Source organism: Sceloporus occidentalis, unplaced genomic scaffold (assembly GCF_023333645.1).
Source record: "Sceloporus occidentalis isolate IW3139 unplaced genomic scaffold, rSceOcc1.0.p SCAF_1, whole genome shotgun sequence".
Lineage (NCBI taxonomy): Eukaryota > Metazoa > Chordata > Lepidosauria > Squamata > Phrynosomatidae > Sceloporus > Sceloporus occidentalis.
This window is the reverse complement of record NW_028316981.1, coordinates 4,353,903-4,378,157: the sequence shown is the minus strand read 5'-3', so window position 1 is coordinate 4,378,157 and position 24,255 is coordinate 4,353,903. Positions and strand designations below refer to the sequence as shown.

At 41.7% G+C, this 24,255-nt stretch overlaps 1 protein-coding gene across 1 annotated transcript; it reads left to right on the top strand.

Annotated features, from left to right (window-relative positions):
- Nucleotides 1–2,397: 2,397 nt before the first annotated feature.
- Nucleotides 2,398–23,985, top strand: LOC149320436 (vomeronasal type-2 receptor 26-like). Its single transcript, XM_089499685.1, has 8 exons — nt 2,398–2,586; nt 4,469–4,597; nt 4,727–4,947; nt 12,157–12,451; nt 14,273–15,073; nt 16,442–16,672; nt 21,943–22,069; nt 23,060–23,985. Exons 1-8 carry the CDS (start codon nt 2,398–2,400, stop codon nt 23,983–23,985), a joined length of 2,919 nt encoding a protein of 972 aa, XP_089355811.1.
- The last annotated feature ends 270 nt before the right edge of the window (nt 23,986–24,255 follow it).

Here is a 24,255-nt window from a genome sequence, read left to right as displayed (position 1 = left end):
TGCCCCTGAGAAATATCTGCATTCAGTTGAAAGTTGCAGAAGAAGAGTGGATCAAGAAGCTGTAGATTGATGTGCTATGGGCATGGATATGGATGAGCATGAAATCTAAGTTACTCAATGCGTTGTGTGTTTGGTTACTCATTTGGGTGTGTATTTTGTTATGTAGTGTTGCATTCAGAGTTGTATAGCAGAATGCCAATCTACTTGTCCAGGTCTTGTCTGTTTTACACCTGGCTTATTGTAATAGCCTGGTGGCAGGCTCGCCTTCCTGCTTTATTTTTCTTTCTGGCTTTAATGCAGAATAGTGCCATCCAGGTTGTTCTACATCTCACTAAATATTTACATGCCTCAGCTCCTCACAGATCCCTCTACTGGCCATCAGTTTGGACCAAGGCTTTTATCACACATGAAATTTGAACTAAAATCCAGAGCTAATACAAAGTGAAGGGGAAGCAGAGTCAATTTGAATCCAAGGCAATTCACATGATGAATTCTCACACATGAAGAACGAAATTGTGGTCATTTCTGAGTCAAAGCGGAGTGAGTGCGCATTAAATTACCACATCAGTACATACCATGCGGATTCACCGATGCGAATTGGCACCCTTGCACATGCTCAATGGGGCTCTGAATGCATAATGAACCTTTGCAACTCCGGGGTGAAGCAGGGGGCCACTTCCTAGTTCCACTTTCATGTGACTGCTAGCCTCACGTGAATGATGGCTTCACATTTCTTCCTCCCTTCTATTTTCCCATCCCTGGCAGCCAAATCCAAACGGGTCCTCCATGTCGGAGCCCACATCCATTTCAGCCACATCTACATCTGTCCTCCCTGTCAAAGCCCACATCCATTTCAGCCACATCTAAATCTATCCTCCATGTCAGAGCCCACATCCATTTATTATTATTATTATTATTATTGAAATAATAATAATAATAATAATAATAATAATAATAATAATAATAAATTTATTTCACTACAAAATAATCAGTGTAGAAACTGCAGTTCTATTTGGAAATAAATCCTTTGGATCTGAAGGAGGTTGCATCTGCACTGGGAAATAATCCGGTTTAACTCCACTTTAACTGTCCTGGCTCAGTGCTATGGAATTCTGGGAACTGTAGTGTCATGAGACATTGAGCCTTTTCTGCCAGAGAGCTCTGGTGCCTCAGCAAACTAATAAATCATTATTATTATTGTTGTTGTTGTTGTTGTTGTTATTATTATTATTATTATAGAAATATTATGCAGCCTCCATTCTTGAAGGAGTACCGGAAGCAAATGGAGCAAAATCGCTACGCTGCATCATGGGAAATTTGCCATGTTGGAGGTTTGGGGGGGTGTACCAGGACAAAAGCAAAATTGCATGCCACAGCAGACCAATTCAGATTGAAATCGAAGTGGGCTTGGAAACAATTTTTGTGAATTCGCTTGTTACTGAATTCACAAAAACCAGGAGTCACTTTGGATTGACTTTGGATCTAGCTCAGAAGTATACCCCATAGAACACAATCATGTGTGATAATCCATCACATTTTAACGTGAATTTGCATGGTTGGACCAGGAGTGACTCCGGACTGGAGCTGCAAAACCTGTTATCTGATAAGGGCCCAGGGCTCATTATAAACTTTTGGCCCTGGTATTTATGGCCTTGGCTCTAACCTCCCCCAGTATTTGACCTGCAGACAAAGGATTATTGGTGTTTCCACCAATGTGTACAATTCTATCAAGGATCCATGTCTTTCAGGATCTGGCTCCTTGGCATCCCTGGCTGGAGGAGGATCTTACCCATTTTCGTATACGACTGAAGATCTTCCTCTTTAATTCACCGGCTTAAGTTGTTGAGTGTGCCTAAAGATCATGAGATGTGTAGCAAATGGTGGTATGGTGGGAATTTTACCTTGAGTGTATGATAGTGTTTGTTTAGTTGTTTTATCCTTGATTATATATGTCTGGTGTTCTGCCCTTTAGTGAAAAGGGTATTATAAATAAACCTTGTTGATGTGATGATGATGATGATGATGATGATGATGATGATGATGATGAATACTGCATGTGGAGAATCACGGAACACAAATTTTCCATCCATTTGGGGCAGCAGTTTCAAGGGAAATTACTAAATAATTAAAGATGATTAAAAAAGGAAATTAGTGAAAATCAATTTTTAAAAAATATTAACTTCAATTGAGGGTTGTTGTTGTTTTAACAGAAAGAGAACACTATAAATGAAGCTGTTTGTTATAAGGTTTGTGACAGTGTCATGAGGGTTTGTTATGGCTGTGCACATGGTTAAGGATTAGCAGTACTCTCCCTTCCATTAGCAAAATCCTAGCCTCTTTTCTCTCTTGTTCTAGCTTCATGGTTTCTTAAGAGATGTCCAGCTTTCTAATACTTCCATGAATGGACAAGTTTCACATGAAGATGTGGATCTGGCAGCATCTGGCTTTGACATTGTGAACTGGGTCCTGTTTCCAAACGAGACAAAAGCCAGAGTCAACATTGGGAGTATAGAGGCCAGGGCAGACTATGAGACAAAGTTCACCATTCACCCAGAAGCCATTGTGTGGCCCCTGCAGTTTAACAAGGTAAGAGAAAGTCAGAAAAACGGGTGAGCGACTTCAGTCCTGTCAGGTGGATCAGGGATCCCATTCCAGATTTTAGTAGAAACTTGAAAGCGGTTGCTCAAGGTGCAACTGCTTTCGGGCTTATGGTCCATTCGGGGATAGATCTATTAAATTTCAGATTGAAATTCAGAATGGGCTCACTACCCTATATGAAACCAGGAACCACTGAAGAAATGTTTTGTGTCCTTCATTGGCCAAGATCATCTATTGTACTTGCACAGTGTCTACTATGTGATTGCATTACATTACTCTTCCGTTGAATGCTGGCATTGTTCAACCAACTGCATGCACAGGCTTCTGCAATGCCAGTGAATAAGGTGCTTCATTAAAAAGGCTGATGGAGAATTATGCTCCACCCAAGAATGAGCAAATGTATGTGGAATAGTCGTGCTTGGGTAGCTCCTGTCTTCTGGGGTATTAACAACTTCTCCGAATTTAGTGTCTTCTGAAAATTGATAAGCATGACCACAGATATTTACAAAACTTTAAAGTGGATGATGAAGCCAAAACAACCAAATTGAGGCTAACATAATAATTTGGATGCATCATGCAATAACATAACTCATTACAAAAATGATAATGATTGATAAAGTGGAAGGCAGTAAGAAAAGAGGAAGACTGCATTACAAATAAATGCATTCAAGCAAATACAATATAAGAGTTGTTGATAACAGAGTGACATGGAGTTCTTTCATTTATAAGACAAATAAGTCAAAGCTGACTAGATGGCAATTATGGTCATTGTCTATGATAGCAGTTTTATTACACAGCAATATTAGACAGATTAGAGCACAGGAGACTGAACATGCAATTCTGTGCACAACAAGCTGGTTATAAAAACCACTCAGCATTGTGGGACTTAACCCTGATCAGACAGGTATAGTTTTGCTGTCTTGTCCTACCCTGAATATATCACTGTAGAGTGGATGCAAGGAATAATTTGAGTCATCTCAACCAGAAGCCCTCCTTTCTTATTTTGGAGGATTTCTTATTTTATTGCTTCAGCTATTCCTTGGAGTTGGACTTAAAGTTTATTATTGTATTATAACCTTAGCTTTTGGTTTTATATGTTGTATTCAGTATATTTATGTGTACAAAAGCAGGATTGCAATGTTTAAAGAAAGAATGCCCTGAGATGCATCAAAGTGTTCTCCCTGATACACCATTTTTCATAAAAATGTTTCAGAATTTGAGCTATCATCGATCTTTTCCAAATTGTATTTTCCCTTTGCACAGATGAAATTATCCCAAATGCTTTCTCATTGGTGCGTCTTCTCTTTCATGTTAGACTGTGCCTCATTCCAGGTGTGCCAAGAGGTGTCTGCCTGGATATGCCAAAAAAATTCAGGAAGCAAAGCCACTCTGCTGCTACTCTTGTGACCTGTGTCCAGCAGGAACCATCTCCACTGAGGAAGGTAGGAGAACCCTGAGGAAATGCGAACCTGGTTTTCCTTATCAGTATCTTTTCCTTACATTTAATAGAGGAGAGAATGATGGTTTGTTTCTTTATTTGATTAAATGAATATGTTTTTGTTTGCTATTAAATCACTCCTTCTCTTTAGATACAGAACGATGCATCAAATGTCCAGAAGATCAACATCCAAACAAAGGCCAAGATCAATGTCTCCCCAAAGTCATAACTTTCTTGTCTTTTGAAGAACCTTTGGGGATTATCCTGGCTTCTTTTGCACTAGTCTTGTTTCTCTGCACAGTGGTTGTCTTATGTATCTTCATCAAATACCTAGACACTCCAGTAGTCAAAGCCAACAACCAGGACCTCTCTTACCTTTTGCTTCTGTCACTCCTGTTTTCTTTTTTGTCCTGCCTCCTGTTCCTTGGCCAGCCAAAGAAAGCAACTTGCCTTCTTCGACAAACTGCTTCCAGCATCATTTTCACCATTGCTGTGTCTTCTGTTTTGGCCAAAACCATCACTGTAGTGCTGGCCTTCCTGGCCACACAGCCAGGGAATAGGGTAAGAAGATATCTGGGGAAGGGCTTGGCAAACTCTATTGTGATTTCATGTTCCTTTGTTGAAATTGTCATCTGTTGTATATGGCTGGGCATGTCTCCTCCATTCCCTGACTTGGACATGCATTCCCAGCCCGGAGAGATCCTCCTGAAATGCAACGAAGGGTCTGTGACCATGTTCTACGTTGCCCTTGGCTACATGGGCCTTCTGGCTGTCATCTGCTTGGTGGTGGCTTTCCTGGCCAGAAAGCTGCCTGGGGCCTTCAATGAAGCTAAGCTGATCACCTTCAGCATGCTGGTCTTCTGCAGTGTCTGGGTCTCCTTTGTACCCACCTACCTGAGCACTAAGGGAAAGTACATGGTAGCTGTGCAGATCTTCTCCATCTTGGCTTCCAATGCTGGGCTATTGGGTTGCATCTTTATCCCTAAGTGCTACATTATTGTGCTGAGGCCAGATCTGAACACAAAGGAAAATCTAATGACAAAATTGAAAGACAGTTTTTGAGCACTCCTATTGGAAATAATGATGAACAGATTTGGAAAGTGAACTGTTCTCTATCAGGTACTTAGTTAAGTAACTTCCCCCGGAGCCATACCGAATGTCAAAAGAAAACCAAGACATGTAGAGAGAGAAGCAGCTTTCTGCTTTCCTCTTCACAAGCTGTCATAACACTTCCATTCTCCAGTTTTTGAGCACTCATATAGAAAATGGTAAAACAAACAAACCAGCATTATTCCTAAGAAACATGCAGAGATAGCTGTGTTGGCCATTTAGTAAATGCAAACAAAAATCCACCAAACAATGATAACTTTATTGGCCAACGAAATGCACAATATACTTGTTGCAAGCTTTTGAAGCTCCACTGGCTTCTTCATCAGGCAAACAGGAGAAAATTAGAGATGTTAGTAAGATGCCTGCATTTTGTTGTTTCTTTCCTTAGCGGTTGTTCCCACTTAAGATTTGAAACGATTTAAAATACAACATTTTTAATAAAATCGATTCAAAATAACACTGTTCTTATCCCGCTATCCGAATCGCTTTGTTCATCGTTTCCATCTGGTTATTTAAATCGAAGTTTTTACCTGCAAGAGTTCCTACTTGGCATGAAATCGGTGTTTAAATAAAGCGATTCTTCTCCTCCATACCTTATTTGGAGCTGTCAATCAATAGTACGTCAGAATGACGTAACGTTAATCCGGAATATTTGGAAGCGATTTATCTTTTGGCATCGTTTCCATTTCATTGACTGTTTGTGAATTTAGAGAATTTAGGAAAGCGAATTTAGGAAACCCAAGCTCTTTCCAGAGGAACTATGGGATAGGTTTTGCATGACAGCATCCCCTCTTCATGTCTCCCAAAAGACAGCCAGGGAGAATCCCTTCAGAGAGCACAGAGATCAATGGGAGAGGCTTCTGGCAAAGCGAAGCTCTTTCCAGAGGAACTATGGGAGAATCCCTTCAGAGAGCCCAGAGATCAATGAAGGAGGCTGCTGGAAAAGCAGGGAGGGAGCACTCTTCCCAAAGATTCTCTTTCCAGGGTTGGAGGAGAAGGCAGGTTCCATTTGAGAAAGAGAGAGAGAAAGGCTCTATTCCCCCCCCCCCCCATTGATTAGAGCCCTTCCCTGCCTGGGCGAGATCAGATGTCTCCTCGCGAGGAGCCATCCCTTCCCTGCCTCTCCTCCATTAGAAATGGGCTCCCCACACAGAGGGGAGGTTGCAATCCACCGGGGGAAGCCTTGAGCAGCCGGGACTTCAGGTGTTTAAAGCGCTGAAGAGATTAAGCGCCTGTAAACCATTAAAATAAAAAATAAAAATAATCCTTATCTCTTATTGAAAGACCACAGCGGACAAAGGGGTGAGGGAAGCAAAAATGGCGACAGCCAGACGGATGGGGACAGAAAGGGCAACTCCCCCAAGGACAGCCCCATCGCACTCCGCTCCTCCCATTCATCTAACGCAATTTCAAAGGCTGTCGTTCCTATTTAAATGCTCCGGTTCCTAAATCGAATCAATGGAAAAACGTAGGTCGGACCCTAGTGTTTTTTTAACACGCGTTAAATGAGGAAAACTCGATTCAAAATTTTATTCCGCTCTACAATTCGATTTGTAGTGGGGACGATTGCGGGTTGCTCTAGAACCGTTCTAGGTTTAAATCGGATCCTAATAGGAACGCCACTCCTTGGATTCGATTCAGAACGCGGGGTTTCACCTAGTGAGAACAACCCCAAAGTTAAGATGATATGGGGAGGGTATCTTTACCAGGCCGGCCTCTCCTCCTCTGGCCATGTGGCAATAGGGAGATTTTCAAAGTCCATGAAATTTAAAGTCCACTTGCATATCAATAAGGACTCCTCTTTTGCAATCCAATCAGTCTCCATTCCTATGAGACTACAGACCTCTTTGTAGGCAAATAGATTCCTCAAGAAGTCTCCATGTTTTTGCATCAGGAATATTTTGGTAGGTGTAGAGGTAAAACATAAAATATTTTGGAAGCTTTTATATTTATAGTATGATGCATTAGTTTGGCCTTTTTTTTCTTGTAAAATAAGTGAGATCTTCAGATATCCTGATCATGTCCAGTCTGAGTGGTGCCTGCTTATTTCTGTAAACATTTCCTAAACATGTTTCAAAAACCCAAGTTTATACAGATACATTAGTTATAATCTCTGTAAATGCTAGGTCCCACCTGAATAAAAGGTTTCCTTATCTAACATTATTCAATATAAATGTGTGGTGTGTTCTTGAACATCATGCTCTAATAATTTTGTATGGGTATGCCTCTGTTAGGAGGGAGCAAGGTGAAGTTGTTGAGTGCTGGGCTACAACTCTGGAGATGAGGGTTCGATTTCCAGCTCAGCCATGAAACCCAGTGGGTAACCTTAGGCAAGTCAAACTCAGACTCGGGGGAAGGCAATCATAGATCATAGAATCAAAGAGTTGGAAGAGACCACAAGGGCAATTGAGTCATGCCCTGCAGGAACTCTCAATCAAAGCATCCCCTGTGACAGATGGCCATCCAGCCTCTGCTTAAAGACCTCCAAGGAAGGAGACTCCACTACACTCCAAGGGAGTGTGTTCCACTGTCGAAAAGCCCTTACTGTCAGGACATTCCTCCTAATGTTGAGCTGGAATTTCTTTTCTTGTAACTTGCATCCAGGGCATGGTTTCCAGACCCTTCACCATTTAGTCACCCTCCTTTGGACATGTTCCAGTTTCTCAACATCTTTTTTGAATTGTGGTGCCCAGAACCAGACACAATATTCCAGGTGGGACCTGGCCAAAGCAGAATAGAGTGGCACTATTACTTCCTTTGATCTAGACATTATACTTCTGTTGATGCAGCCTAAAATTATATTGGCCTTTTTAGCTGCCGCATCGCACTGTTGACTCATGTTCACCTTGTGATCTTCTAGGACTCCTAGATCCCTTTCACACGTAGTCTCATTCAGCCAGGTGTCCCCCATCCTATATCTGTGCATTCCATTTTTCTGTCCTAAGTGTAGTAGCTTACATTTCTCCATGTTGAAATTCAATTTTTTTAGCTTTGGCCCAGTGTTCTAGTCTGTTCAGGTCATTTTGATATCTGAACCTGTCCTCTGGGGTATTAGCTACTCCTCCTAATTTGGTGTCATCTGCAAATTTGATAAGTATGCCCCCAGTTCTTTCATCCCAGTCATTGATAAAGAGGTTGAATAACATTGGCCCCAAGACAGAGCCCTGTGGGACCCCACTGGTCACTTCTCTCCAGGATGAAAAAGAGCCATTGTTGAGCACCCTTTGGGTTTGGCCAGCCAACCAGTTACAAATCCATGTAACAGTTACTTTGTCTAGTCCACATTTTACAAGCTTGTTTGTAAGAATGTCATGGGAAACCTTGTCAAAGGCCTTACTGAAATCAAGATATACTATATCCACAGCATTCCCTTTATCTACCAAGTTCGTAATTTTATCAAAGAGAGAGATCAGATTTGTCTGGCATGACTTGTTTCTCTGAAACCCATGTTGAGTTTTTGTGATTATGGCATTGCTTTCTAGATGTTCACAAACTCTCTGTTTAATGATCTGCTCCAGAATCTTTCCTAGTATAGATGTCAGACTAACTGGATGATAATTGTTGGGGTCCTCTTTTTTCCCCTTTTTTGGAGATGGGGGACAACATTTGCCCTCCGCCAGTCTGCTGGGGCTTCTCCTGTTTTCCAGGAGTACTCAAAGATTATTGCCAATGGCTCCAATCAGTCTTAATGGGATAGCCCTCTTAAATAGAGAGTAGATGCAAGGTCAGGCAAATTTCTTTGAACTACCCTGTTGCTAGGCAGTATCCCTGCTTTGAAAACCCTATGAAATTCATGATACTGTCATAAGTCAACAGGTGATGTGAAGGCACACACACACACACACACACACACACACCAGAATACAATATCAGAAGTACTGAAAAACAGACAAAAATGTTTTCTTTGGCTCTGTGCATCCACTTGGGAGTTTATCACATGGGACAAATTTCTCTTAATTTCTTATTAAAAGAAAGTGGGGCCAGAACACATTCACATGAATTTGCTAGTTCAGCGAATGTACATGAATTCGAATTGCGTTCCAACAGACTTCCCATTGCCCAAAAATAGCTTGTCATTGCCCGAAATTACGTGTGGTAGTCTATCATGCAATAATGTTAAACCTCATGATTGCGTTCAGATTGCCATTGGATTATACTTCCAATTTCCCTTGTCTGATAAACTCCTTGGAGAGCTGTGAAGGCATGCCAGATGGTTTCAAAGATGGTTACTCATCATATCATTATCAAAATTGTGGTGATTTAGCTATTCCTCCTCTTCTCAAATCTCTAGATATTGTTTCAGAAGGTCACCTCTGAGACTAATAACATAAACCTTGCAATCAAAAGCAACATGGTGTAACTTCTTGTTTCTGAAGCTACCAGGGACATAAATAACTCTTGTGCCAGTGAGATCTTGTGCCAACACATAGATAGGAAAAATAGAGAGGACAATGTCTTTGTGGACTGGAAGCCATGGCTGGATTCCATCTGTGAGTAAAGTCACTACAGCCTTGGTCTTGTAAAACAGCTCTGATTTATCTTCATTTATTTCCCTTGAAAGTACCCACGTCATGGAGAAAAGTCTCAAAGGAGGTGAAGGTAGAAGGAGCATCCAGCTTCTAGTGCTGCTCTTCCTCCTCCATGAAGACTGTGGGAGGCCAATGGCCAAATGTTCATTAGGTTTAATAGGCAGTGAGGTAAAAGTGGAGGCATTTAATTATTACAGATCAGGAGACTACCTCATTAGTGGAATCGTATCTGCCAAAAATGCTCTACTTGCACCTCATCATTTTAACAAACCTCCCTCGAATGGGCTTCTCCCGTACGTAATCCCATTCTTTATGGATTTGTCATTCCCAATGATTCTGATTTTATATATTCCAACTGTCCCTGGCTGAGAGATAAGTGCTGCCAGAGTGAAAACATGAGGGGGCCCATGTGATGTTATGGACATTTGATAGAAATCTACAGTCGCCCCTCTGTTTTCATGATGATCCATTCTGCCCCCCCCCCCCCCGGTGAAAATGGAAATCTGCTAATATTCAAGCCTCATTGGCTTGAATGGTGGTGTGCCCCTGTGGACACCCATGGGCACGCACCTTATTTTATGTCCCTCCATTTGCCCCTCACACATAATCAAGGGATGCAGATTTGAAGTCTGCACAAACGGAGGGACAACTATAGTTGTTAATTAGAGAAATTAAGGTAAGGTGTGTATGTATATGTATGCAATGTATAGTAACAGTAATGAAGTAAGTGGTCTTTTGGGAGGGGGCAAGAGCATGGAATGCTGGGAGCATCTGGCAATTGGCTGAGTGGCTGAATGGGATTCTAAAAGGCTGGTGGGTTTGGCAGTCAGGAATATGGGAGAGAGACATGAAGAGAGTTAGTCAGGGTTAGAGATTAGTTAAACTCAAGTTAGGACTGAGAGTAAGAGAAGACAGTAAGTGAGAGTGAGAGGTGTGAGTTAGTTTATTAGCGTGAGTCAGGATTTAGATGTAGGCTGGAATTCTGTATCAGCTGCTTAGTTAAAAGTGTTTAACTAAGCAACCTCTCTTGTAGCAATTGTAAATACGAAACAGTTACAGATTAGTTAATCAAGGTAGATGTTTTGTATCCATGATCAATGCTTAGCCACAATTGTGACATGGTTACTACAATTGTTAACACACACACACACACACACAGAGAGAGAGAGAGAGAGAGAGAGAGAGAGAGAGAGAGAGAGAGACTTTTCAGTTGAATGGGGAGAAGGAGGTCTATTTTGCCAGCAATCAGAGCACAAGTGAATGATATTACCATCAGGTTTGTGGGAGGATGGGATGGCCAGGAGAGGTTAACTAAGTAGACAAAACAGCATTCCAGACATAATATTTACCTTTATGTTCAACTTCTGTTAAATAAATCATTTTTTATGTTATATATTTTTGCCGATGTGAATGCTACTTAAGGGTTATTGGAATGTTTGACAACACATGTTGTCTGTGATGGCAGCAATTATTCAAGGTTGGTGGTCTCCAGTAGTGGGACTAGATTAATCAAATCTCACACCATGAACCATGAGGGCATCTAAAAGGTCCTCACATTCAATGCCATAGCAGTGGGACAAGAGAAGGTCCTCATATCTGGTGGCAGTGATGGGTCAGGTTGACAACCCTCACAGGCTCCAGTACCTTTAATAATTTTGTGGAGAAGGAAATTTCAAGACCTGAGCCGAGCAGTTGAGGATGGAGGATCTTGGAGATGTTCCATCCACAGGGTTTCCATGTGTCTAGGGCAGCTAACAACAACAAATTGCTTGTCACACTATCAGTGAACAAGCAGCTCCTACTGAAATTTCCTGTGTTATTCCTCATATATATTAGTTTCCAGCCATCATTTTATCATTTGTTTTAGCTTTGTTGTAAGCTATTTTATGTTAGCCTTGTTGGAAACTGTTGTAAGCTGTCTTGTTATTAGCTCCTTCCCATGTTAAGAGAAAGGCAGGCTATAAATACATTAAAATCAATTAATAATACATTATTTTATTTGTGGCAAATGTAGAGGCTGAACACAAGAAACATAACACAGGAGCAACCACAACAAGTAGAACACACTCCCTTGGAGGGTGGTGGAGTTTCCTTCTTTGGAGGTCTTTAAACAGAGGCTGGATGGCCATCTCTCGGGGGTGCTTTGATTGAGAGTTCCTGCATGGCAGGGGGGTTGGACTGGATGGCCCTTGGGGTCTCTTCCAACTCTATGATTCTAAAATTCTAAGTCCTCCCCATGCTTTTTAGTAGCAAATCCCACCAAGGCTACCCCACACTCAGTCACATCATGAACCTCCTAAACATATGGTAGAAATTATCTATGTTCTTTTCCCCCCCAGTACTGCTGTATGTTTTCAAGTGTCACATTGCTATTCATTCACCTTGCACCAAGATCTCACCTTAACATGATTGTCATCTAGAATTTGCTACACTGAATAAGAGATGCTCGCTTGGTCCTCTTATCCATATCTTCCACTACAGAGTAAGAGACAAGAAGTCCTATCAGCACATCCTGCCCTTCCTGTTTGCCATTTGGAGAGTCAACCAGAACTCCAGGCTTTTACCAAACATCACCTTGGGCTACAACATCTATGAGAATTATTTCAATGCCAAAATAACATCTGATATCTTATTAGACCTGCTTTCTACTGGGCAGTCAAATGTTCCAAACTACCAATGTGGAAAACAGGATAATCTCTTGACTCTACTTGAAGGAGCTGACTCTCAGAACACTATCCAAATTTCAACCATGTTGAACATCTACAAAGTACCACAGGTAAAAATGGGTGGGAGGGGGAGATAAGTTATTTATTTCTTTGTTGCAGTTATATTATACTGGCAGTCCAGTGAGCTCAAGGTAATGTCCCCGGTTCTCTGTCCTCCTCCTCACTGTGTTCTCATAACAATCCACCAAGCTTTTAAAGACAGAGCCACATTAGTCATCAACAGGAAAAGGGAAAATAGATGTGTGTCAATTGACATATTGATGTGTGTAGATTTCTTTAATTTCTTTAATTATATGTACAGTTGTGAGATCTTATATATTAATATATATAGTGTGCCATAATATTTTTATCACTGTTCATACCTCTGGATTGAAATTTCTTCTGTTGTCTTCCTTTGATTTTGTTGTTGTTGTGGTTGTTCAAGAACTGCTATTTCTAAATCCCATATTCTACTGTATGTTCAGGTAGATTGAAATGATGTCACACTAACACACCACCACCCATGACCTCCTTCTCTAGATGCTATCCTATTGGATGGCCAACCTGTTTTGATCAGCCACACAGTCACACATGCAAGCCTCCAGCCATGCCCCCCTCATGCCTCCTTCAACCCCCTTCACCCATGCCTCCTCTTGGACTGTCTGGTTTGTGTATGTTGTCATTACCTCCATTAGAGATGTCACACTTTCACTTGTGGGCATTGCCACCGCCACTGCTTAGGTTCAGCAGCTCCACCCTTTCTTAATGTATTCCTGTAATGGGGCTCTTATATGCACAATCAAGGGAAAGAGCTCTCCTTTAGACCCACTCTGGTGTCAGGGCATTTTTATGTACCAGTGAAGGTGCACACTTTCTGGGAAAGAGTAGAAAATTTGGTTTGACTTTTAGCCCCAGAGTGTGGCTTCAGTGCTGTTTCTGGCTGGGTTTGAGACATGCATTATCTAAATGCCAGGCCTCGAAACCAGCCAGTAGCCAACTTATTTTACTCATCTGTTTGGGGCCTAAGTATAGTTAACTAAGGTCCAAAGCAAACTGCAGAAATAATCCACTTTGAGACCTCTTTAAATGCCCTGGCTCAATACTAGGGAATTCTGGGAACTGTAGTTTTGTGGGACATTTAGCCTTCTCTGTCAGAGAGCTCTGGGGCCACAATAAACTAGTTCTCAGGATTCCCTGGCATTGAGCAAGACAGTTAAAGCAGTCTCAAATTATATTATGCTGCAGTGTGTTTTAGACCTTAGTAGCTGACATAGATTCTGGCCATAACAATTTAAATAACAAATAAACAGAACACAAATAAATGGGTACAACATAGTTCTGCAAGATCCTGTCCCCTTGAACCATCTTCAAATGCCTGCAAAAATAAAATAAAATTTAAAAAGTCTTAATCTGCCTGTGATGGAAAAAAGCAGCCAGGCTCATATGGGGAGATATAGGGGCTGAACAGACCAGCGTTTAACACCAGCCTCAGGGCAGAGTGGGGGCATGGCATCCACACACCACATGCCCTGATGCTGCCCTGACACCAGCATCACACTGTGCACTCAACCACATGGTGGTGGATGTCACAATGCTTCTTTGGTGCAATGTTTAAACACGCTACGCCAAAGGAGCACCAAAAAGCTGCTGCTGCAGTAGCAAAATCACCTTTGTGCCGGCACTAAAGGAAGCCGCATTTTGCCATTCTTTTTAGCCCTAGCAAACTGCCAAATTGGGGCTTTGGTGTGTAGTTGCTGTAGCCTTGGTCGGGCAAAGAAAGGTGTGGGACACCACTTCAAAGGGGCGGTCTCTTTAGCCCCATAGTCTTTCAGGTGGTCAAGAGCTGGACTGCATTCTGAAACAATTCTACCATCTTTTTTCCCCTTGGCTAGGTCAGTTATAATTTTGCTTCTCTTGCTCTTGACAAAAAAGCTCAGTTCCCTTTGGTCTACCAGATGATCCCAAGAACAACATCCATCTATCTGGGCATTGCAAAACTTCTCCTGCATTTTGAATGGACATGGATTGGACTTATTGCTTTAAACAATGAGAATGGAGAGAAATTTGTAAGAACTATATCACCAGTGCTGAACAGGAATGGTATTTGCATTGCATTTACAGAAAAAATCCAGATACTTTCCCCAATTTTGATTTGGCCCAAGAGGGTTACACCCATGAGGCTATTCCTTAAGCAGAAACAGCTTTCTGTTGTTGTTTTTTCTGGGGACTCTGAATCCATGTTTGTCCTAGCATTGCTCCTGAAACATGCTGCAAAGTGGAAGCAACAAACAGCAGGGAAAATTTGGGTCACAACTGCTTTACAGGATGTTGACCAGGAAGTATTCTACAAGATATCTGAACTTCCACAGGCCCATGCGAGCTTTGCCTTCTTAAAAGAGGCCAAAGATGGAATAAGAGATACACATTTTCAACCAGAATTTATGAAGAAAGCCTTTCTATGTTTTCATCCAAAGCATGGGCTGTCTGTGAAGAAGTGGATGATATGCACAGAGAATGAGAAGACCTTCTCTCAGGATGTGGTTGGAGGAAACCATTTCCTGGACACCTACAGTTTTTACAACCTCATTCATGCTGTGGCACAGGCTTTAAATGCTGCCCACTCATCCAGATCCAAATGGATTACAATGATGGCTAGAAACAGCTTGGACTTCCAAAAGGTTCAGCCCTGGCAGGTATTCTCTTGGAAAGGGGGCAGGGAGAGGGAGACTGAATATTTCATCAGGGCTAAGAAGTTATTCAAATAGTGCAAATAATCCTGATAGAATGTGGGTTGAATCTGTGTTATTCACGTGAATTTCAAATGCATCCTATTAAATTTGAGGTGGGCGCTGCGCCAAAGCCTGCAAAAGCCAAATCAGTCTCGGGCATGTTGTTGAGTATTCCTGAAAGAATCACATTGTTGGCTGTGTGAATAACTGATATTGACAGATGGAATAAAACTCTGCATGTCTTGAACATGTTTCAAATACATCTGCATCATCTTTATTCTTAGGGTTGGCACATTCTGCCCATCCTCTGTGTTGAGCACCAACATTGCACAACCAAATGAACAACTTGGTGCACAACCAGATGATGGTGGTGGTAGTGGTGGTGAAAAATTTCTATCTTACCATTTTGCCAAATTAGGATTTGGAGCAGGTTACAAGGATTAAAAAAAATGTTAAAAATCTACAAAATACAAACATTTAAAAAAATGAAAACAAAATTGGAAAATCAGAAAAATGTGAAATGGAATTTTCAGTGAAATCAACAAGTGAACACACAATTCAATGTGCATTTTTAGATACAGCAGTATGAAAATGAACATCTCTGCTTCCATTACTGTGAAGTGAATGCAGACATGGTGTGATGGATAAAAATACTCAACCACTTAGGCAGGAGAGCTTACACATGCATAAGACATCATCAGGATTCCTGAGTTGTCTGGCATAATGCAGATTTGAGCCAAGGTCTGACCAGGTCTAAACCACCGCTCTTACCAATGTACCCAAAAGTCTCTCTGAAGAAAATCAATTTTGCAAGGGTGCATATGTGGATAGTTCCCTGCCCTCCTCAGATGGCCTCTGAGTAATTCTTCATAGAGATATGGGAAGGGGTCTCCTCATCTTTAGTTGATATAATCCTTAAGACCAGTCTAAATATACTTTTTAAAAAATCATTATCATTATAAGCCTGGAAGAAAATATTATAATCATCTAAAGACCAAAACACATGGGCAAAATGAAGCAGCTTCAGGCTGCATTGGAGGCATGGCATTTATATGTCACATGCTCCAAACACGTCCTGAAGTCATGCAGACACCACGCCATCAAAGAAGAACTGGGCCAAGAAGGGTCAGATTCTCCCTTCCAGTGGCCCAGTTCAGGAGTGCAGGAGCAACCCGGATTGTGACCAGGCACTTATGGTTGCCACAGTCCTGGCACAAACTGTACTGCACAAGGCCACTCCATCTGGGCCTTTATGAGATGAGAGTGTCAGAAAGATATCCAACCCAGTTAGTTTTATGTTTCTAAATTATTCTCTCTTCTCTGTCACTCTAGCTTTACCCTTTCCTAAGAAAGACCCTGCTTTACAACAGTTCCATGGATGGGGTGTACCTGGATAAGAACGGGAACCTGGTGACAGCTAACTTTGACATTGTGCATTTGCTGGCATTACCCAATCAGTCCCTTGCAATTAGGAAAATTGGACGTGTACAGAGACAAACTTCTCAAGAAATAATGTTCACAATAGACCAGGAGGCCACTGTATGGTCCACATGGCCTAACCAGGTGAGCAGGATACTTTTTTTTCTTTTATTCTCTTGTCTCACTCTGTACCTATCACAACCATCAGGATACCAAGTTCAGAAATCCAATCTTTATTAGTTAAAACTAAAAAAAAAAAAAACTTTATTAAAAACTACACATCCAGACCAGAGCCTTTCATTGTCTGAACTGCATAGCAAGCACTAGCAATGCCTAATTAAAATGTGCACAGTTCACTGAGGGCTCAGTACTCATTCATTATGTTTTATATACACATTTAGTCCCTCTCTTTCCCATACCACCCATTTCTAGTTGTTGCAGCTAGATTTTCCCGCAGAAATGGCCTTGAACAATCTTGACTCAAGTTCGCCTCCCTTTCATTATTCTCTCAGCACCTATGTTGCCATACAACAGAAACGACTTGACGGCACACAACAACAACATTAACAACAACTGGCACTGATGTCTCAGCAATGTTTTTTCTACTGCATGACCCATTATGCCAATTTCCTAACTTAGTATGGCAGACAAGGTGCAGATGGAATTCCCGGCAGTACCATAGACATAAATGAGAGCTAGTATGGTGTATGTGTCTGTGTATTGAACTAAGAGTTTTGGAGACCAGTGTTTGGATTCCTGCTCAGCTATGGAAATACACAGCATGATCTTGGTCAGGTCACAGTGTCTGCCACAGAGAAAAGCAATGGCAAACATCTTCTGAATACATTTTGTCATAAAAAGTTTAGGAGAGTCTTGCCATATGTCACTTTTAGGGACCTGGTATGGTGTTGTGGTTTGAACACCAAGAGACCAAGGTTCAAACCACACTCACCCATAGAAATCTACTGGATTAACTTGTTCAAGTCACAGCCTCTCAGCCTCAAAAGAAGTCAATGGCAAACTCTCTTTGAACAAATCTTGCCATGAAAACACAATGACAGGTTCATTCACTTCATCCACCAAGCTTGTAATTCTATTTAAACAACAACAACAAACCTAGTTACCCCAGATTGGGCCCTGCTTTCCTTATGGGAGAAGAACAAGACAAAGAAGGTGTTGAGCAGTTCTGATTTTTCTCTTTCCCCTGTTAGTATTTAACCATCTTCTCCACACCATAGACCTACCGCTTCCTTGTTCTTTCTTTTGCTATGGATACAACAGCAACAAGAACAAAACCAAAAACCAAAAACTCTTTTCATTGTTTTTAACCTCTCTAGGAAGCCTGAACTCATTCTGTGTTTTAGCTTTTGCCCTACACATGCCAGCCATTTGTCTTTCAAACATGATGTTTCCCTTTTTCCATTTCTTGTACACATCCCTTTTAAATCTTAGGTCAGTGGAAAATTCTTTAGAACCCACCCTGGTTTCTTTATACACCTCCCATTTCTCCTCACTGGAAGTGTTTGAAATTGTGTCTTCAGCATCTCACTTTGAAGAAACTCTAATCCATCATGAACTAGCTTCTTGTTTAGTACCCAACCATAAGATCACATCCTATAGCTTGCTACGTTTGCTGAAATCAGCTTTCTTAAAGTCTAGAATGTGACTAAGCTTGGCTTCCCCTTTCCACTGTATAGCAAACTCCAAGAGGATATGGTCACTCTTGTGTAAGAACCCCACCACTTCCACCCATTAACCAGGTCATCCCTGTTGGTTAGGATCAGATCTAAAATAGCTGACCACCTTGTTGCCTCTTCCACCTTCTGGACAATGTAATTGTCTGCAAGACAAGTGAGGAATTTGTTGGATCTTATATTCTTGGTAGAGCTTGACTCCCCCAGAATATCAAGACACGTGAAATTTTTCCTTACTAAAATATCTCTCCTTTCTCAATGTGTAGTCATCTGTTCCAGGAAGGCATCTTCAGTCTCACTTGGGGGTCTATTGTAGACCTACACAATGACATCCCTGTTGTTTCTCTCCAGCTTAATTTTTGCCCGATGCTCTCAACCTGGCTTCCAACATTTAAGTCATGGATCTCCTCACAGATGTAAACATGCTTGACATACAATGTTACTCTCCCCCCCCCCCCCCCTTTTCTGTCTGGTCTATTTATCTGAAATAGTTTCTACCCTTCTACATTCCAATCATGACACTCATCCCAACAGATTTTAGTGATACCTATTATATCATATATGCTTTACTATGTTGAGTTCGAGTTCATCGGATTTCCCATGTTCTGTGTATTAGTGTAGAGATATCTAAGAGCATATGTTATCTTCCCTATCTACTTCGGTTCATGTACTATTTGCCTTGTTCTGTATATAATAATCAGGATATTATTACCAGCACTTGATGAACTCTTATCTCAAGAATACGGTCTTTCTCCTTCACATAAGTAAGTTTGAAGCCCTCCAGGTTTGTGAGACTCTTAGCAAAAATAATACAACCATAGAGTTGGAAGAAACAACAAGAGTCATGCAGTCCAGCCTCCTGCCATGTAGAGATACATAATAAAACACTCCCAATAGATGGCCATCCAGCCTCTGTTTAAAAACCTCCAAAGAGAGAGACTCCCATGCTCCCAAGCAGCATATTCCACTGTCAAACAGCTCTTACCATCCAGAAGTTCTTCTTAATGATTAGGTGGAATCTCTTTTCCTGTAGTTTGAATCCATTATTCCATGCCCTAGTTTCTGGAGCAGCAGAAACAAGCTTCTGCCATCCTCAATATGTCATCCTTTCAAATATTTAAACATGGCTATCATGTTACCCCTTAATCCTTCTATTCTCCAGGTTAAACATACCCAGCTTCCTTAGCTACTCCTCATAGGGCATAGTTTCCAGACTTTTCACCATTTTGGTCATCCTCTTCTGGACATCCTCCAGTTTGTCAATATCCATCTTGAACTGTGGTGCCCAGAACGACACAATATTCCAGGTGAGGTCTGACCCAAGCAGACTAGAGTGGTACTGTTACTTCCCTCAGTCTAGGTACTATATTCCTATTGAGGCAGTCTAGAATTGCATTGGCTTTATTAGCTACTGCATCACACTATAGGTTCATGTTCAAATAGCTAGCAAGTGCAGAGATAAGGTCAGAAAAGCTAAAGCGCAGAATGAACTCAGGCTTGCTAGAGAGGTTAAGAACAACAAAAAGGGCATTTTTGGATATCTCCACAGCAAAAGGAAGAAGAAGGAAACGGTAGGGCCACTGCGTGGAGAAGATGGCAAAATGCTAACAGAAGACAGAGAAAAGGCAGAATTACTCAACACCTTCTTTGCCTCAGTCTTCTCAGAAAAGGCAAAGGCTGCTCAACCTGAGGATAATGGAGCAGAGGACACAATAGGGGAGTTTCAGCACAGAATAAGTAAAGAGATAGTACAGGAATACCTGTTTAACCTAAATGAATTTAAGTCTCCAGGACCAGATGAGCTACATCCAAGGGTACTAAAAGAACTGGCAAATGTAATATCAGAGCCATTGGCAATAATCTTTGAAAACTCCTGGAAAACAGGAGAAATCCCAGCAGACTGGAGGAGGGCAAACGTTGTCCCTATCTTCAAAAAGGGGAAGAAAGAAGATCCCAACAATTATCGTCCAGTTAGTCTGACATCAATACCAGGAAAGATTCTAGAGCAGATCATTAAACAGAGAATCTGTGAACATCTAGAAGGCAATGCCATAATCACAAAAACTCAACATGGGTTTCAGAGAAACAAGTCATGCCAGACAAACCTGATCTCTTTTTTTGATAAAATTACCAGCTTGTTAGATGAAGGGAATGCTGTGAATACAGTATATCTTGATTTCAGTAAGGCCTTTGACAAAGTTCCCCATGACATTCTTACAAACAAGCTTGTAAAATGTGGGCTAGTCAAGGCAACTGTTAAGTGGATTTGTAACTGGTTGGCTGGCCAAACCCAAAGGGTGCTCAACAATGGCTCCTTTCATCCTGGAGAGAAGTGACCAGTGGGGTCCCACAGGGCTCTGTCTTGGGGCCAATGTTATTCAACCTCTTTATCAATGACTTGGAGGAAAAAATTGGGGGAATACTTATCAAATTTGCTGATGACACCAAATTAGGAGGAATAGCTAATACTCCAGAGGACAGGATCAAAATTCAAAATGACCTGGATAGACTAGAAAGCTGGGCCACAGCTAACAGAATGAACTTCAACAGGGAGAAATGTAAGGTACTGCACTTAGGGCGAAAAAATGAAATGCACAGAATAGGATGGGGGACACCTGGCTTAAGGAGACAATATGTGAAAGGGATCTAGGAGTCCAAGTAGACCACAAGTTGAACATGAGTCAACAGTGCAATGCAGCAGCTAACAAGGCCAATGCGATTTTAGGCTGCATCAATAGAAGTATAGTGTCTAGATCAAGGGAAGTCATAGTGCCACTATATTCTGCTCTGGTCAGGCCCCACCTGGAATATTGTGTCCAGTTCTTGGTGCCACAATTCAAAAAGGACATTGAGAAACTGGAGCGTGTCCAAAGGAGGGCGACTAAAATGGTGAAAGGTCTGGAAACCATGCCCTACGAAGAACGCCTTAGGGAGCTGGGTATGTTTAGCCTGGAGAAAAGAAGGTTAAGAGATGATATGATAGCCCTATTTAAATATTTGAAGGGATGTCATATTGAGGAGGGAGCAAGCTTGTTTTCTGCTGCTCCAGAGACTAGGACCCGGAGCAATGGATGCAAGCTGCAGGAAAAGAGATTCCACCTCAACATTAGGAGAAATTTCCTGACAGTAAGGGCTGTTCGACAGTGGAACAAACTCCCTCGGAGTGTAGTGGAGTCTCCTTCCTTGGAGGTCTTTAAGCAGAGGCTGGATGGCCATCTGTCGGGGATGCTTTGATCTGGATTTCCTGCATGGCAGGGGGTTGGACTGGATGGCCCTTGTGGTCTCTTCCAACTCTACGATTCTATGATTCTATGATTCTATGATTCTAAGAGTCCCTTTCATATGTACTGTTGTCAAGCCAGTGTCAGTCATCCTCTATCTCTCTGTTGTATTTATTTATTTTTCTGCCTAACCTTGCATTTTTCCCTGTTGAAATTCACTTATTTAGCTTTGGCCCAACTCTCTAATCTGTTAAGGTAATGTTGAATTCTGATACATCGAACTCCAGTAGCTGCCACTGTTGTCCGTAATGTTAAGTGGCTTTCATGTCACTAAAAAAGATAAAGCTACCCTGGATTTTGCTCCAATATATAAACAAGCTACCAAAACTTATCACCAAAATGTGTTCAGCACCACAGAAAGCTGCTTTGAGTTTAGATCCAAAAAGTGGAGCCACTGACATGGAAGCCACTGGTCTGTGTTCCTTTTTTGTGTGAACAGGTTCCACCCCATTCAAGATGTTCTAAAAGTTGTCACTATGGATATGTCAAGCTGATTCAGGAGGGGAAGCCCTTCTGTTGCTACAGCTGTATGGAGTGTTCACCAGGGACAGTTTCTACTCAGGAAGGTAGGTAATCATAGAGGGAAGAGTAGCTCTTGAGAAATAGGGCAAAGATTCACACACACACACACGGAATAGATGGATGTTTCCTTATGTGAGTATATGCTCTTTTATTTGTCTGCCCAAGGAATGAGGTCTGCTTGGGGCAGCTCTTCTGTATTCCAGCAGTGAGATCAAAACACTGTGCCAGGACATAGGAGGGGGCCTTCTCAGCCATGGTACACTGACTGTGAAGGCCCTTGCAAGCCCAATTGGTGCCAACACTAATTTCATTTAGGTGCCAAGTAAAAACTTGGCTGTTTGTCTAGGCCTTTGGATAGAATCATAGAATCACAGAGTTGGAAGATCATATCAGCTCTTAACTTTCTCTTCTCCAATGGACATAATATTCCAGGTGGGACCTCACCAGAGCAGAATAGAGTGGCACTATTACTTCTCTTGATCTAGACACTATACTTTTATTGATGCAGCCTAAAATTGCATTGGCCTGTATTATACAAGAGTTGTGCTACCTCTGAACAGGCCTTTATTCTACTTCTAGTTGTAGTACACCAAAATTGGAGTTTCAGATGCCAAACGTAAGATGTAGACAGGCTCAGAAGACATTACATTAACTTGGCCTTAGGCTGTTGGTTGTCCTGGAAGCCAATAATAAAAAAGTGTACATATGCTGGTGCTGTTGAGATCCTTTCTTCTGCCCCCCACCCCCCACCCCATCTTTCTGAAGCAGGAGAGAGATCCTTTCTGGTGTCTAAAATGCAAGAAATTCTCTAAAGTGTCAGTATGGTTTGCACCCATGGTAAGGCTACATCCTCACGGTTCCCTTAAGGCCCTCCCTGGGTTTTTTGGCTCCTCCTAGCAGATATTCTTGAAACCATTGGGGAAGGAGTAGGAAAAGAGCCTATTGGTACCATATCCATTGGTTTGGATATGATTTGGGTAAGAGAACATAAACAATTACAGATGCAATACTGAATTTATTCTCCTTCTTGGTAGATGCAGACTTTTGCACCAGATGTCCAGAAGATCAGCACCCTAACAAGGACCGGGATCAATGTGTCCCCAAAGTTATAATCTTCCTGTCGTATGAAGAACCTTTGGGAATCATCTTGGCTTCGTCTTCCGTCTTCTTTTTCTTAATTTCTGTTGTTGTGTTAGGAATCTTCATTAAATTCCTAGAAACTCCCCTTGTCAAAGCCAACAATAGGGACCTCTCATACATACTCATCGTCTCCCTCCTGCTTTCCTTCTTATCCTCCTTCCTCTTCATTGGCCAGCCAAGGAAAACCATTTGCCTTCTCCAACAAACTGCCTTCACTCTTATCTTTTCAGTTGCCATCTCCTCTGTGCTTGCAAAAACAGTCACTGTAGTGATGGCCTTTGTGGCCACAAAGCCAGGAGGAAGAAGGAGGAGTTGTTTGGGGAAAGGTCTAGCAAACACTGTTGTCATTTCTTGTTCCAGTGTTCAGATTCTCATCTGTGTATTCTGGCTGTGGCTCTTTCCACCATTCCCAGATTCTGACATGCACTCCCAGCCTGGACAAATTTTGCAGCAATGCAATGAAGGGTCTGCAGCCATGTTCTACACTGCCCTTGGCTACATGGGATTCTTGGCTGCCATCTGTTTTGTGGTGGCTTTCCTGGCCAGAAAGCTGCCTGGGGCCTTCAATGAAGCCAAGCTGATCACCTTCAGCATGCTGGTCTTCTGCAGTGTCTGGGTGACCTTTCTTCCCACCTACCTGAGCACCAAAGGGAAGTACATGGTAGCCGTGCAGATCTTCTCTATCTTGACATCAAGTGCTGGGCTACTTGGCTGCATTTTCATCCCCAAATGCTACATTATTATACTCAGACCTGATCTGAATACAAAGGTGCATCTCATGGTAAAAAACAAAGGAGGCATTCCTGGTTCTAAGAACTAGGAAAGAGCAAGGATGCCATTTTATGGAATAGTTCCTGTTGGTTCCTCAAAAAACCAGGAACTTTTTCCCCTGTTGCTGGACTTGTAAATATGCAACAAGTACTGGAAAAGGGTATATGATACAATATGCAACATTTTAAACATTAAAATATTGGAATCTTATCTGTTAGGCATGTTTGAAAGGAAACTAGTGAAAGATTTTGGTAAAATATTGTTTTATCTGGTTACAACAGCAAGACTTGCATATGCACAAAAATGGAAGTCAAAATAT